The sequence below is a fragment of the Calonectris borealis genome, chromosome 22 (assembly GCF_964195595.1).
Source record: "Calonectris borealis chromosome 22, bCalBor7.hap1.2, whole genome shotgun sequence".
NCBI classification, from domain to species: Eukaryota; Metazoa; Chordata; class Aves; order Procellariiformes; family Procellariidae; genus Calonectris; species Calonectris borealis.
The window spans coordinates 6,668,287-6,683,398 of record NC_134333.1 but is presented as its reverse complement, the minus strand read 5'-3'; the positions used below and the strand labels follow the sequence as shown (position 1 = coordinate 6,683,398).

The following is a 15,112-nucleotide window of genomic DNA, read 5'->3' as shown; positions in this document are numbered from 1 at the left end:
TTATTAGTCCAGATATAAGCACTCGACATCTTCAGCTGCCAAGGTCCTTTTTCATTTGCTATTGTCTGTTTTTTAAAGCTGACAAGACTCAGCCGTAAGAAATTAAAGGGGCTGAGTTTCTCGTCACTGCTCAACGTGGTTATTCTGGGTGACTGAGACCGGAGCATCGGGCGCCCGCAGGTTGGGGAGCGGCCGGCGGGCAGTGGTACAACCAGGCAGGGCAGGGGAGTTCAACACAAATTTTCATCAACAGACATAAAAAAGCTGGTTTTTGTGTCCTGTAGATATATAGCTTAAGGCAGCTGCTACTCTATTGGAAATGAGGGACAAACCCACCTCAGATGTCTGTCTCGATATTCCAGCTCAAGATCAATGCCAGTGATCACACAAGACTCGGCAATTTTCAGCAATAGCCTGTGCAGGGAGCGATTCCCCACTCGGATGCAGAGATCTCACTGCTCTGAGCTGCTGAACGCAACCTTCCTCCATTCTTCCTCATCTTGTCCTGTGTCACCTCTGCGCAGCCACTGTAAGAGAGCTCGTGCCAATGCTATGGAGAGCAAAACAGTAAGAACCAAGCAAATCAGTTTCTTAAAACTTATTTTAATATCCATGTCTCATCTGTTGGGTAGAGCCAAAACAGTCTGGCCTGGTTTAAGTTACAAATTCTTCATACACTTTTCTTTAAGTAAATGAACAGTGTGGCAATAGGGTCTGTTATTGGAAGTGAAACCCATATTAACAAGGAAGGTGTCGCAGCCAGAATTCTACCAGGGTTCTTCACTGCTATCAGCCCCGGGAAAGGCCAACGCTGTCCCCAGGCCCCTGGATGGGTGTCGCACAGCAGGAATAAATGCATCTGACACAAAACTAATCACACCCACAGAGATAGCACACACTGTATGTCCAAGAAACAACGGGACTGGGATAGAAAAAACCCTTTTAGAATTCTCCCTGATGTGGACAGACACCGAATCATCAGTTTCAGCAAACAGGATGAAGCATCAACCCTGAATTCGCCTGACAGAGGCTGAGTAGACGTGTCGAAGCGCTGCTTGCTAAACAGTTAACTTCTGGAATAGAGCAGCAGGGATGGAAAGGGCTAAGAAATTATGGCTGAGGATTTAAAGATGCAGTATTTCTTTTCTTTGTTTAAAACACTACAGTTTAGAGACCACCTTAATGCAGCTGCAAGTGAATACATCCAATTAAAAGCCCAAGAGTCACTACAAAAATAGTAATAAAAATCAAAGCGGCAGAGTTCTCTACTTCCCAGGTCCATTGCTTAATTTCAACAGACTCCTCCATTTTTCAGTTAACTAAAAGTTCCTGATCAGGTTTAAGCATAATATTTGCAGACGATGGCTTACAATAAGGCAGACAAGTGGTAGTTCTCTCTGAAAGTGCGTGACGGAGAACATCGCTTGCCACGAGAACGCCATTTGGGTACCGAGCGCCCCAAACCACGCGCTGCCGGAGCTGTGGCTGCAATCCTGGAGGTGCCGCACAGAGGACAGTCCGCACCACGGTGGTCTGGGTACTGGGTGAGGGAGTGTGCACAGGGTAATTTGTTTTTTAAACACCACCCTGAATTGCAGTAGTGCATTGCTCAGCTCCCGCCCGAGATAAACCTTGCTCTTGAACACTGCATCTTTAAATATTTCTGGCTATGAACTCCTGCCACATGTTAGGAGCACTCCAACCTGGCTGCCACATGTTCAAGTGCTGTGCTTTTTGTGTGTGTTTTCAGTTTTCCTTCAATGTGGGGGGAAAAGGGGGCAGAGTGGGGACAAGAGGTTGCGTTTCACAGCAGGCAGACTCCAGCTGAAGGTGTAAGACCCCTCCAGGCAGATTACAGAAGGGAGACAAAAATAATAATTAGGGTGTTTGCTCCCTTCAAGAACGTTATCTCATTCCCTCTCATGTGAAATCTGATGCAGCGATGGCAGCAAGTTAGGAAAGTCAGCAAGTTTTAAAAGGAAAGTGTTAAGGGGGAGAGGAAGCTTTGCTGCCAAGTCACCTAACTGAGAAGAGCAGACAAGTCTTCAGCTTCGGATTTTTGTAACATGAACAAGATATGTACAGTACTGCGTGAGCACAGATCACACCTGCGATCAACTGAGCTGTGCTCCGATTCTTTCCCGTTCGCTGCCTGCCTTTTCAACAGTCAACAGGTATCATGCTCACGAGAGCAGAGAGCACGTCGTGAACACGTCAGGGTGTGTTTTCAAAAAGAACAGCACTTCAAATAAATTAAAAAGGTGCAACCGTTGAGAGAGCTATGAAGCAGCAGCTGAAAACCTCGTGGCAGTCTGAGCTGTGATCCACTCTGATCACAGGAGGTCTACGCAGGCCTGTTCTCCTACGGGCTTCACCGCCCTCCTGAGAAGGTGAATTATTCATAAGAGGCCACCCCAAGGGAGCAGAAAGCTGCACCATCCACAGAATGGACACTGCCATGAACCTGCTAATACGGGTTTCACTTTGAGACCAGAAAACTGTTTTCTTCCAAAAAATTGTTATTTTTAAAAAACTGAAATTAATTAGGGGTAAAACACTAACTCTAGTGCCATGAACAGGCAGGATCAACTTTTTTCCCCTCCAAAGGGCAAAGAGTCATATACCATCCCCAGCTGAACCTTGGTGCTTCGAGCTTTTCAGGAGATGTTACCTAAACTTTATTAAAAGAAAAAGAACAATGTTTAAATATCAACACTGGACTAGCCCAGTCTTTTTCCAAAGTCCACATTCTTCATATGAAGCACACACGGCGTCCTGGATTCCCCAAGGCTGCATGTTCAGAAGTTCACAGTACATGGAACCATGTCTTTTTGTATTTTCTTGAGTTTCCCCTCCTTGCTCAGAGCAGCCACCCTTTTGTGGTCATTTACTGGATAAACCTCAAGCCATCTCCTATCCACATGGCTTGGCCTAGATGCCGAAGGTTTTCTTGATGAGAGTTGATGTTGTCATGCTCTATGGATGGAAAAAAGCAAGAGAAAAAAAGCACCTGGTACAGGTTTCTTGAGACCCTTGCGGATTCCTCTATTCCAAAGCTGTTTCTGAAAGTCTTTTTGCCGGTTTCTCAAGCAGTTTTTGGCCTATTACTCTGTCTCAGTTTGAAGAGCTGTTATTGGATGATCCAGAGGTTGATGCGATTGCAGCTCCAGCTGGGCTGCTTGTGGATACAGATTTGCGGATGTGAGGCAGCAAGTATGGGTCACAGGCCAGCTGCTGGACATCTATCCGATCCTCCTTTCGGTAGGCCAAACAACGTCTGATAAATGCCTGCAGATACCCCGAAGGCAAAACAAGAATCAGTAGACGGACAGAAACAGGAAGCTCTCTTTGACAGATGACTCTTTGGGAGCGGGGCCAATCTGACAACCCCAGCACCGAATCCCCAGTGACCACAGAGACAGCCCAACTCCTACACGAGAAGCTCATCTTTTATCAGGAGAAAGCACGGGCAGAGGCACAGACTGCACTCTGTTCAGTCCTCAGCCTGACAACTGCAACATCGCAAAGCCACTGACCACTCTGCAGGAGGCAAACTTAAACACAGAACTCCTGCTGGTTTTACGGAAACCAAGAGGACGGAACTGCCAGTGCCAATCGCTGACACACACAGTGAGATCAAACTCGCTGCAAGAAGATTTACCTTTGCTTCTGGCGTGACTACTGGCTTTGGAGGGAACTGCACCTCGGTAGCTTTCAGAATTGTGTTCTCCTGCAGAATATCTTGTTGTGACTGGTTGTGACCAAAGGGCTACCAAAAAAATGGAAGACAGTTGTTAAAGGTTGGTGACAGGCCTTAAAAAACCCATAACGCTACTGTTTATCATCACTTGACATCAGCTTTTTTCCGGGCAAGAAGCCCACAAATGCTGCTGTGAAGGTGCTGCAGATTCCAGCCAGATGAGCAGGACACATTGCTCCCGCACTTAAACTGACCAAAAGGGACCAATCTGGAACGTGTCTGGGGTGTCTCTGACTCAGGAGGGATCTCCACCTGCTTCCAGACCTTGTAGGTCAGCTTCAGCACATGCAAGAGGGCCTTCATTTATCTAAGCTGACAGGAGATTCACCCACTTCAATCTCTGCTGGGCTGGTCCAACGTTTGTCTTACTGACAACACTAAGCAACACAGCGTGTATGTCAGCCCAGGCTTTCACAACACTTGGTTGCCAAGGACTCGTGAAAACAAGAGTTGATGCGATCCTTTTCCTGCTCCAACCTATTTCTTCTGTTGTCACAAAACAAATTACCTTTTCTCAGGACAAATCATCTCTTCCTGATGCAGCCTCTTCCCTTCCAAAGCAATCCTAAAAACTTCTAGAGTAGGTCTTTGCACCTACATTTTTTTCTAAAACACTTGCAGCCATCAAGCGGTATCAGGCTCGACAGAGACTTAGCACACCGAAAGCATCACAAAACAACGCCAGACCAAGAACCTCAGGTGTCTGGCCCTGAATGATTCACTTGTCCTGCCCATAACGGCCTCAGTGGGAATATGCCCAGTGGAAAGAAGTGTTTTGCAGAACATTGTTTCTGAAGGAATTGCCATGCAGAGCAAAACACAACCTAGTAAATTCTCCCCCCTTCATTAGCATAGACTCTGCCTTGGAACTGATGGCAAGGAGACAAGGCGGAAGCACCTTCTAAGCTTGGGGAGAAGAAGGATGCAGAGGCCAGGGCTGCCTCCCAAAAGGTTTGGGAATCACCACTAAGAAAGGAGTAAAATGCCTTCTTACCTTTCTGCCATAGAGACACTGATAGAAGATGACTCCCACTGACCAGACATCGACTTTATTTGAAATCTTTGGAGGTTCTTTCCCAACCACAAAACATTCTGGTGGCAAATACCTGATTGGAAGGAAGTGACAACAGGTTATGAGCAGCATCTCCAAATACTTTCACTCATTTTCTTTAGAAAGGAAGGAACAAGCTTCTGTGATCAGATATTGGCTTGGGACTCGAGGGACCCAATTTCATTCCTGTGCATCTTTGAGCCAAGATGACCAACGCATTACCCCTTCTGGGAATAGCGATGCCAAGGACTCTCCAGACCGCTCATGGTCTGAGCTAGTCAGCGCAGTCAGTTTCTTTTCACCAGAGCACATAAAAGAAACCCATTTTCTTTTATCTTCAGAACTGGTATTTGTTGTTAGAAGGGCTTGACCAACAATTCCACAATAGAAACACACAGCCAAAATACGTATGTCTAGAAATACAACCCCAGATGCCACGTCCTAGTTAGAGACAATCAGCCTCGTTCAAACGACAGCTAGTTTCATTTTTAGGAACAGAACAAAACTGTACAATACAGAATGCCTTAGCAAATGCTCCTGTCCAACTGTTGCCCATAGTGACAGTCTGCAGCTTGGGTAATACCTAAGAATCACATTCCGTGGCACTCACCGTAGATCTTGCTCTCAGCCACGGGTGATGCAGTGACAACACTTGGCACTGAGGATAAAGTATTGCTGAAAACATTTTTCACACGACACTTGAAAATGAAGCTCTGGCTATAGACAGCACTGTGAGATTTACATCTTTTGTAGGAGCTAACTATGCATTTTCACCTCTTCATTTCAATGGAATACTCTTTCCATCTCCCTGATGTACCTGAATTTCCAGATAGGCATGGTATTCTCCTCCTCCTTGCTTAAACTGTTAGACAGTGCCATTATGGACTGTGAAATAGCAGCCAAGCTCCACTCCAGAGCTCGCTATCTCAGCAGCATGCAGCATATGCGGTTTTTCACCAGGCCCTTTGGATAAGACATGGTTTTCAAATGTATAAACACTAACCCACTGAAAAGGAAAAAGCTGCCAGCCTCAAAAGGAGCTGTGTGACAACGAGAGCAGTTTCCAAGGTCTCAAACCTCCAATGTCTCAAGCTGTCACAGACAATGGCAGCAGATACAGAGCTGACATAGATCCAAAGCTGTTTATAAACTGTTCTTGATCTGTAACTTGCAAGTGCCCCAGGCAACGCTTACCAGTAAGTACCAGCCCCCTGTGATGTCAGTTCCATGCCATCAACAGAGTTGTAGCTGTCATCATCCATGATTTTGGAAAGTCCAAAATCTGTGATTTTTATCTCTCCACATGCAGTACCATTGACTAGAAGAATGTTACCTAGACAGAGGAAGGAAACAGCCCCTTAGGATACACATCTAGCAGGAAAAAAACAAGAATAAAATTGCATTGAACTCTGGCACTCTGCACGAGAGGACGAGGAACCTACACAGTGAGCTGCAGCAGCCTGGGGTAGATGTTTTAACACTCAATACCCTGGGCTCCAGAGACAACTCAGCTCCCACCAAGTGCTAGAACTGATGTGCCAATCCTTGAATGACCCAGTGGCCTGACATTACTTGGAGCCTCCAGATTCTTAGCCCTATTAGCCAAACGAGCTTGATGCCCATAATGGTTTGACCCCTCCCAAAGGTACCGTTGGAAGGACAGGTCAAAAAGAAGGATTAAGGAGGGAAGTACACATACACAGTTATGATTCATTCTGCCCAGAAGTCCTGACTTGCCCTGGCCTCAAAACAAGCCAGAAACTCTCTCCTTCCTGGCAGTGCTCCCCAGTGGCTTTCTAAGCTCAAAAAGGACAATTACTGCTTCGGCAAGAGTCTTTTATAAATCTATCAAGGATAAAGAAGTCAGATCATCACTGTTTTTCTCAAAGCCTACAACAAAGCAGCAGAATCGTGCGTGATGGCAGTGGATGAATCACAGCTTTAGACAACTGTAGGCAGAGCTCTGCAGCATGCTCAGACAACATGAGAACAGTCGGCAGCTGGGGGAAGAAACAGGGTCACTAGAACTAGTGCAACAGCACCACCTCCCGTACAGATTCCTCATGCTGATGCAATAAACCACATCACATATCAGTTACACAATGTTGATGAAGTGCCACCAGTATAGGGAGACAAGCCAGGAATAACTGCCCAAAGAGGTGGCTGAATTTTTCTGGACTAGGAAAAAAGCTATGTAGCCAATATGCATCACCCCAAAAAAGAGCACTTCCGTTTTTCCCCTCGTGACTCTGCCCAATGGTAAAGGGAAATCTGCAACAACGTTTGGAGAGGACCTTCTACATGGCAGATGTTACTGAATTCAAAGGCAGAGCTGAGCAAACACAGTTTGACTGTATGTCCTCCGCTTTGTGAGCTGCCACGCGGTATGAAAAAACAAACACTTTCAAGTTAGTTTCTGCCACCAAATTTTCAGGCAGATGATTACAGAAAGAATAAGCCAGAAGAATGGGAACATGAAACACACTAGTAATTATGGGAACCTTTATGAAGCAATAACAGAAGCTCTCAACAGCAGAATACAAGCAGGACATTAAGAAACCAAGCACAGGCACTTGGTGGTTCAAGGGCTCGTTCTGAACAAGGAGGCTACTTTTTCTGGAATGTTACTTCCTTGTTTTATGTTGCAATTCTGGGAGACAATACCCTTTTCACAGCATGTTCTATGCATTTTAGTTTTTTTCTTGCTGCAAGTTAGTTTTCCCAGACAGCCCTGTCTCCTTTTTGCTGTTTGACCAAAGTAAACTTTCCCATGTTACTTATAACCCATTACCTTTAGTTAGCATCCTTAAGCACGTCAGCTAGCAGCACAGCATACCTGGTTTAAGGTCATAGTGTATGATGGGAGGTTTGATTTCATTTAAGTATTTTAAAGCATTCACAATCTGCATGATAATGGATCGCGCCTCTTTCTCCGACATTAACTTGTGCTGTTTCAGGTAGAAGTCCAGATCATTTCCCTCACAGTACTCTAACACTGTACAAAACCTGAAGGCAAAACAGTAGTTGTTGTAATTAAGGCACCTGATAGAAACCAGAACACTTTGTTATTGCTTGTCTGTAAGACTCACCTATTTGGTCAATATATTAAATTAAAAGCCTATTAATACCTTTCTAAAAATAAGCTACCAGGAGCACAGTCCTCAATGCTCAATAGTACAAAGGTCAGAGATCCCCCATTAAGCGCTAGATCTAGAAGCGGAAAGCTGTATCAGCTGGGGCATTTGCCCAGGCCAACAAAGAGTAGCATTTACCAGTAACGCACCACATCTGACGTAGTACGGCATACTGGTTTGTGAGCTAGTGTCTCTAGAAAACCAATGTATGTTGAAACTGCCTCAGATATCTCTGCAGTACAGTCTGTAACATTGGTGTGGATATTTTCTGGACTCTCCTGGAAAGTTTTAAGAGACCAAATACTTTGTCTGTAGTGAATGGGTCAAACCAAGTCAAAGTACACAGCAACATAACTTACGAGTCAGTATCCAGCGAAAAGTAGTCATATAGCTTAACTATTCGAGGATGATCCAGTTCTTTGTGAATTCTGTACTCTCTACACGCATGTCTGAAAATAGAGAAGTCTGAGCATTAGTCATACAAGTGACTTAATTCTAAGTTCTGCAGATAGCGAACCCAGACATACCACACAGCAGTCCAACTTCAATCAAACCCATGCACATTATTCAGACAGCTTAAGAAAAGGCAAGCAAACAAGGAACCGCGCAGAACAGTTCTTGAGAACCACAGAATCTGAGTGCATCTCAAACGCTGGCAATACTACAAAATAACTAATCTTGATTAATGGTACTGCTTGCCAAAATAGAATAACCTCATAATAAATTGTTAAGGGATCCAAGATAGCTGAATACAAAAATCAGCAAGTTCTAGAAAAATTCCATGATGTTCAACAGCCCAACTTCCACGCTTCAAATTCAGCTTAGTTTGTCCCAGTGACTTGTCGGGGAATTAAGATCCCAGCTTTACCTTTGAAGCTCTGTTGAGAAGGCTTGGCTGCCATTCTGCAGAGCTTATCTAATCCACGGCATTAGGGAGCAAGTGTTACCAACACCAAAAGGCTTCCTGTACCTCCCTTCTAGGCCATGACATATGTATAGTTCTGATCATCTGTGAAAGGATTAAGTATTCAAGGAAACAAAGGGAAGGGGAAGGCTTTCAGGGAGCACAGTGCAGGTGTGTACCTGGAAGATGGGCATGAACAACTGCTTCCCACAAGAGCAGAACTTAGACTTTTCACAGACGAGAAGCTGCTTTAACGCTTTCTTCATAGAGTGCTACTGGTATAAACATTAAAAACATTTAAAACATTGTGCTTACACAAAACTCCGTGTGTGTGCGCGCGCACGTTTAAAACCTTCCTAATCTGACCATAACTTTTGCAAGTAGCTACTGGGATAGAGAGTGGCTTTTGAAATGTGGCAAAACACACACAAATAATGGCAGCCTGTTCACAGGCACTGGATAACCAAATACAGGAGGAGTTTGGAAATATGGCTGTCTGCTTTACAGCCTTACTTACTTGTGATAGTTTTCTTTCTTCTCATCTCTCCAGTTTTTATTTAACTGGTGTATTTTCACAGCTACATATCTCTGTTCTGTTAAATCAAATGCCTGCAGGGAGAAGAGCTGAAAATCAGTAGGAATCACAACTTCGAGTTAATACTGCAAAAGCAGACAAGCTCTAACAAACCAATATCCCCACCCAGGAAATCAGCATTACGACATACTGAGTGAAGAGCAAACCCACATTTTGATGTAATTAGCTTCACTAATGAAACCAAGCAACTCTGAAAACAATTGAATATTCTGTGCTTTGATCTGACCTTCCCTATGGGATCTAACTAATGCCGCATTTATTCTGACATTTTACCACCAGAGCTACAATGGGATCAGAAAGGCCAAATTACCAAAATATAGTCAGTTAATCACACTGGGAAAGACCCTGCCATTATTCCCCCAAGCCACCTAATTCATTTTCTACACTCAGTTGAAAAAACCCAAAACATACAGAGGATTTTTAATACTCTGTTTCACACTGGTAGCTCAGCTCTCCATCTTGGAGCAAAATGTTTCAGCTTATTTAGAAGCTGGAAAATTGAATGGCAGAACTGTGTAAATCTTGTGCTGTGTTTTTTCCCTCCAGTTTCTTGCTATTTAGGCAATCTTTAAAGAATGGACCACTGGAATTGTGCTCCTGGAGAAATGCAGAAATCTTTTACCTCGTCTGAGAGCAGCAACAGCTAATAACTTATAGGACAGGGCAAAATCTTATTGTAAGCAGACAAGGATAAACTGTGTCCATCTCAAAAGTTGTATACTTAACTCCTAATGCTTAATAGATTGGCCAAGACCCTGGAGAAGAAGGGCTAAGCATTTCTTTGTTTTAATAATATAGCTACAACTCTTAAGCGCGGTCTGATATGAAGCATTCATACCCTCTTGCTTTCATCTGTGGAGTCAAGGCTTTCTACTTAGTCAGCAAAGCCTCCAAAGAGCAATTCAGAGTACTTACATGTACCTCACACTCTTTTTTCACTACCTGAGCAGTCTAGCCCCCCTGGTTTAGATATCTATTGTTGTACTGCATCAAAATAATAAATCACCGTGAAGTTTCCAATATTTGCATTGGCATAGTTATTTTCATTCTAGCCAAATTCAACATGAATTAAGAACTACTGGGTACAGATGCGGAATACTTAGAACTGAAGAGGCTCTAAGCATAATAGTCAAGTAGCAAGCACCAAAGTATCACAGGTCTTGGCCATGCAAGAGTGCTGACACACAAGTAATCCTCAGTTCCAAGGAAGTCCCCAGACACACACAGTCTGCTACTTCAGAGCGTAAAACGAAGACACAAGAAAAAAGCTTTCCACCCCCAGGAAACGAAGGCTTTGCTCTTATTATGGGAGTGAAGTTCAGACTTGCTATGCCATACTCAATAAAACTTCGCTACTGAAGGTATTTGTGTGTAGCACTTGAAGAAACAAGTGGTTTGTTTCTCTGTCCTGACAAAACTTGCAGACTTGGTGCAACATTTTCTTGAAACATACATTTGCAGGAAACCTGACCTCTGAGGACAAGGGCAGAACCTAAAAGTCTCAAGCCTGCTGTCTAATGCAAGCCAGATGCAACATGGGCTTTGTCCTCCCTTCTTCCCTCCACGACCACACACACCATTGAGAAAACAAGCGTAAAAATTCTGCTTACTGAAGTATTTCACTGCAGATTCAGATTACACCACAGATTGCCACTTTACCTTATACACTTCACTGAAGCCGCCTCTACCCAGAAGATGTAGCAACAAATATCTATCATTTAGCGTTGGATGGTCTTTAAATCTGGCGAGAAAGACACAGTTTAAGAACACTGACAGAAATAATGCAATCTACTGCACAATAAATTACAGTTACTACACAGCTTAGAAACAACATTTTTATATTAAGACAGAAAAATATTAAAACTGTGTTAACGACTGACAGATTTGATACTATTTGATCACTTTGCACTGATGAAAGACTATATAATGGTACCTTGATGCACTTGGAAGCCTTTGTCTCACATGAACTTATATCACCATGCCAATTTAAAAAAGATTGTTTCCCATTATGAAGGGGACAAATAAAAAATTGTTATACGTTCTTGTCCCTGAATCCCATGTGCTTACTGTGAATTATCTTCATTGTGTATCCTTTTCAATTCCCTGATATGTAGATTTCTAACCCTCTCTAGCCGTTCCAACTCTGCCTGGATCTCTGCTTCTTCCTGCACAAGGGAAAACCAAAAGGAAAACACAACACTGTGTAAGATAGTGCAGTTAGCATTTCCGCCTGGTTTATGGAAACAAAAATGTACTTCCACTCGTGAAGTAGTTATTGGTAAATAACTTGTTTGGGAGATTAAAGAGATGGTCATAGTCAGTAAGAGTCAGGTGGAAGGTGACAGGAATGAAAACTGACTGGGCAGTTTTGTTTACACCTACACACAGACAGGAGCAGGCATATCTTTACGCCTTCTTGCTTTTAACGTTTTCTGTAACTAAGAAGCGTTGTAGCACTGGTCCTGCTCCTTCCCTGATTAAGTGCTATACAGCTGTTTTTGTAGGAACTCAGACTTTGCTGAGAAAGAGGACAGCCCTCAGAAGTAAGGAACAGGGATGTCATGATGCCACACGGGGATGGGGCAGCCTCCGGAGAGGATGGAGAATGGGAAAGGACAACATGCGGTCCTATTAGCAGCAAGCGGTACAACAGGACAGAGTGTAACTTAGTGCCATGTGGAAGTTTTGATATACTGTTCATAGAGTTTGAAGTTCTTGTGCCCTCAAACACGACACTAGAATTTACATCACTGTGGACAGGGTTGCAAACCTCAATTAAAACGTGTGCCTTGAGCAGTATTATTTGGTATATATGACTCAAGGGACATAGCTACCCATTTGTCTTGGGACTCTGTTCCTTCCCTTCTCAACTTGTTCTATTTTTAGGCACAAAGAATGAGCCAGTTTCCAAAAGTGGAGAAGGATAAGCACAGCTTCAGACAATGCCACGATCCGAGAACATTACTTCATTTTCCATTAAGGTCCATTTCCAAATGGATTCCTCTGTTCCAGGCTGGCACACTACATGCCAGCATAGATGGACCTGCAATTAATCCACTCTAGCAATGCGGAAGCTGTAGAGCAAGCATGCCTTCAGCATATTCCTGCCCGTATCACTTATCTTGGCTCACAGGTCAATAAAACACAATGGGCAGAGTGCCAGTGGATTCCATGTGTGCATTAACTTTCCCTCGCCACTGAAAATAACAAGGAGTACAGTAGCATTAATGAGGCCTTGCACCGAACTTGTGTGTCAAGGTTACAGGAAAAGCTAAGTTTAGAGCTCAGCCACCACCTGAGAAAAGAAGGGGTACTCCAGCAATGCATTAGCATGCTTCCTCTTTGTTTCATACGGGAAAGAAAACTCTTTGGTCTTGGCAGGGATCACAGCTAACCAGGAAATGGCAGAAGACATCTCTTTTTTTTCAGTACTTCATCTGTTGAAGTGTCCCAGAAAACTTATTTATAAGTTATTGCAATCACTTGAAAGGTAACCAACATCTTATCTAATCTCACTTGCAGGTACAGTTCCTACCGAAGCCAATGTATTTGAAAACAAACGTGCATTGCAACCACCTAAACAGAACTAGTTTCCAAAAGCCCAAGAGATTTTATTGGACTGTTACCGATGGTGCTGGTTACTCGATATTGCAAAGAAATGGGAAAGATGGTTGCAGTTTTTGTTGTGTTCTTCTAATTTTCTTCCCTGGATCCATTCCTTCATGTTCCCCCGTATTAGACACATACAGAGCCCAGCACTAGGCAGGTCATAGTGACAGAATAAGATGTATCAAAACAGTGGAACTCCCTGCATGAAATCATAACTGTAAGGACACATAAATCTATTTATTGAAGCAAAGAGCATCTTTCCTGAACACCACTGCCTTGGAAAAAATTATTACAAAATCCTGGCCATCCCTTTCAAGCAACAAAAAGCTCTCAGTTATCAAACAGTAGTGACCTCTACAGAGAAATGCTATTGTTCATAGAACACTGAATCAAAAGCCTACTTCAAAACCTTTTCTGCAGTTAGTTCTTACCTTTTTAAGATGACCTAGTCGGAGTTTGAAGATTTCTTCCTGTTCGTGGTATTCTGCTAATGTTAACCTGCATAGAAGAGACAGATACAATGCATTAGGTTTCAACGCATGTGATAAAGTGACAGTCTGCAGAATACACATCTCCAGTGGAAGTGACAACTATGCAGAGTATGTCAACAGCTGGCAGGAAATCTTTTAGGTAAACTCTGCAATCTTTTTTTTTTTTTTTTAAAAAATAATCAATCTAAAGGAGACCAAAAGCTTAAACCTTGATAAAGCACATATTACTTTCAAATCCAAGTCCGTAATAACACCTATTTAGGCTAGTGACTGACTTTTAACAAAACAGCTAAACCATAATCTAAATATGGAAGACTCAAGCACAAGTATTCCACATCTTATTTTTCCATTTAAAGTTTGCTTTACTGACTTGTTTTCAAGTTTTTCTTTGCAATAAATGCTGGATAATTCAATCCAGCTATTCACTCCGGGACTAGCAGTACACCTGGCCACAGAGCCACTGCAGAGTAATGACCTGGGATTCAGAACTTTTTCCTGTCTTGGGCTCTGTGAAGTGGCTTCCAGGGAAACCTTGGGGAATTTACTTCACCTCACCATACCTTTGACCTCATGTGTAGTTAGGAGAAGCAATGGGATAAGGGGAATAACCCCCAATTTATTGATGGTAAATGACGTGCAAAGTTTCCATCCTAGGTGGCTCATCAAAAAAGTTTCATAATGTTTTTGATGTCTTTTACAGCCAAAGCGTGCCACGTAGGACAGAGGCAAAGCACAGCCTTACACTAAAATAATGACAGATCCCATCACTTGTGAAATGCAATGATGTGCTGAGATCTTTAAGGTTAGAAAAATGAATCATTATACTAATTTTCTCACTACTACCATCAAGGAGTTTGGTAAAAGCACCACGCATGTGAACATAAAGCTATGAAGCCCATATCAACGCCATCTGTTTACTTTGTAAACAAGATACACATGTGGCAGCATATAAATGTCTTTTTTGAACCCAAATTAAGTGCAAAGCGTTTCCCAGGAGGATTCCTGTTGCAGCAGTTATGCTCTGCAAAGTACTTAGTACAAACGTTGTGTATGAGGTCTCCACAGCATCAAGATCACAACTAGTTTCAAGAGGGGACCGAGTCCTGTGTCTGTGCAGGGCCGTGGGACCTTGGCTCACTGTACAGTAAATTGAGATGAGGTAGTTTTCAGCTGATTAAGTGTTCATCTTGAAATGCCCCAACTTCTCTCCACTGCTGATAATGCAGAGGGTCCGCATAGTTGAAATAAGTGCTAAAGCAGTTGTTAGCTGATTTAATGCAAAACTCACAAGCCAAGTTCCCTCTGAAAGAATCTCGACCATAAGGAACTGCTTATTACAAATTAAAGATACATACGAAACACAGCCGGTACCATAAATGTTTACATGTTGTCTCATTTCATATAAAAGCATGCTAATTCACACATCCCCCACCCTCCTCCCCGACAGCTTGAATTTTAATCAGATTCAGCTAATCTAAAAGACCGTCCCAAAAGTTTAGGTCTTTGATTGGTGTTGCTGTATAAGGAATAAAAAGACAATTGAATAAACCAGCAACAAGCTTTCCACA

General features: G+C 43.1%; 1 protein-coding gene across 7 annotated transcripts in view; it reads right to left on the bottom strand.

Moving 5' to 3' along the window:
* Positions 1 to 587: 587 nt before the first annotated feature.
* The window catches only part of TLK2 (tousled like kinase 2), a 44,101-nt gene continuing 29,576 nt past the window's right edge, over positions 588 to 15,112 (bottom strand). For 6 of the 7 annotated variants that reach the window (XM_075171246.1, XM_075171245.1, XM_075171248.1 and 3 more), the window contains 10 exons: positions 13,485 to 13,551; positions 11,512 to 11,609; positions 11,104 to 11,185; positions 9,367 to 9,458; positions 8,305 to 8,394; positions 7,648 to 7,817; positions 6,006 to 6,144; positions 4,755 to 4,866; positions 3,662 to 3,769; positions 588 to 3,288 (listed from right to left, as the gene is read on the bottom strand). In XM_075171246.1, the coding sequence (XP_075027347.1) occupies positions 3,115 to 3,288; positions 3,662 to 3,769; positions 4,755 to 4,866; positions 6,006 to 6,144; positions 7,648 to 7,817; positions 8,305 to 8,394; positions 9,367 to 9,458; positions 11,104 to 11,185; positions 11,512 to 11,609; positions 13,485 to 13,551 (1,132 nt within the window). In that variant the 3' untranslated portion in view covers positions 588 to 3,114. The remainder of the gene's footprint in view (positions 3,289 to 3,661; positions 3,770 to 4,754; positions 4,867 to 6,005; positions 6,145 to 7,647; positions 7,818 to 8,304; positions 8,395 to 9,366; positions 9,459 to 11,103; positions 11,186 to 11,511; positions 11,610 to 13,484; positions 13,552 to 15,112) is intronic. The other variant, XM_075171252.1, reaches the window with a different exon arrangement.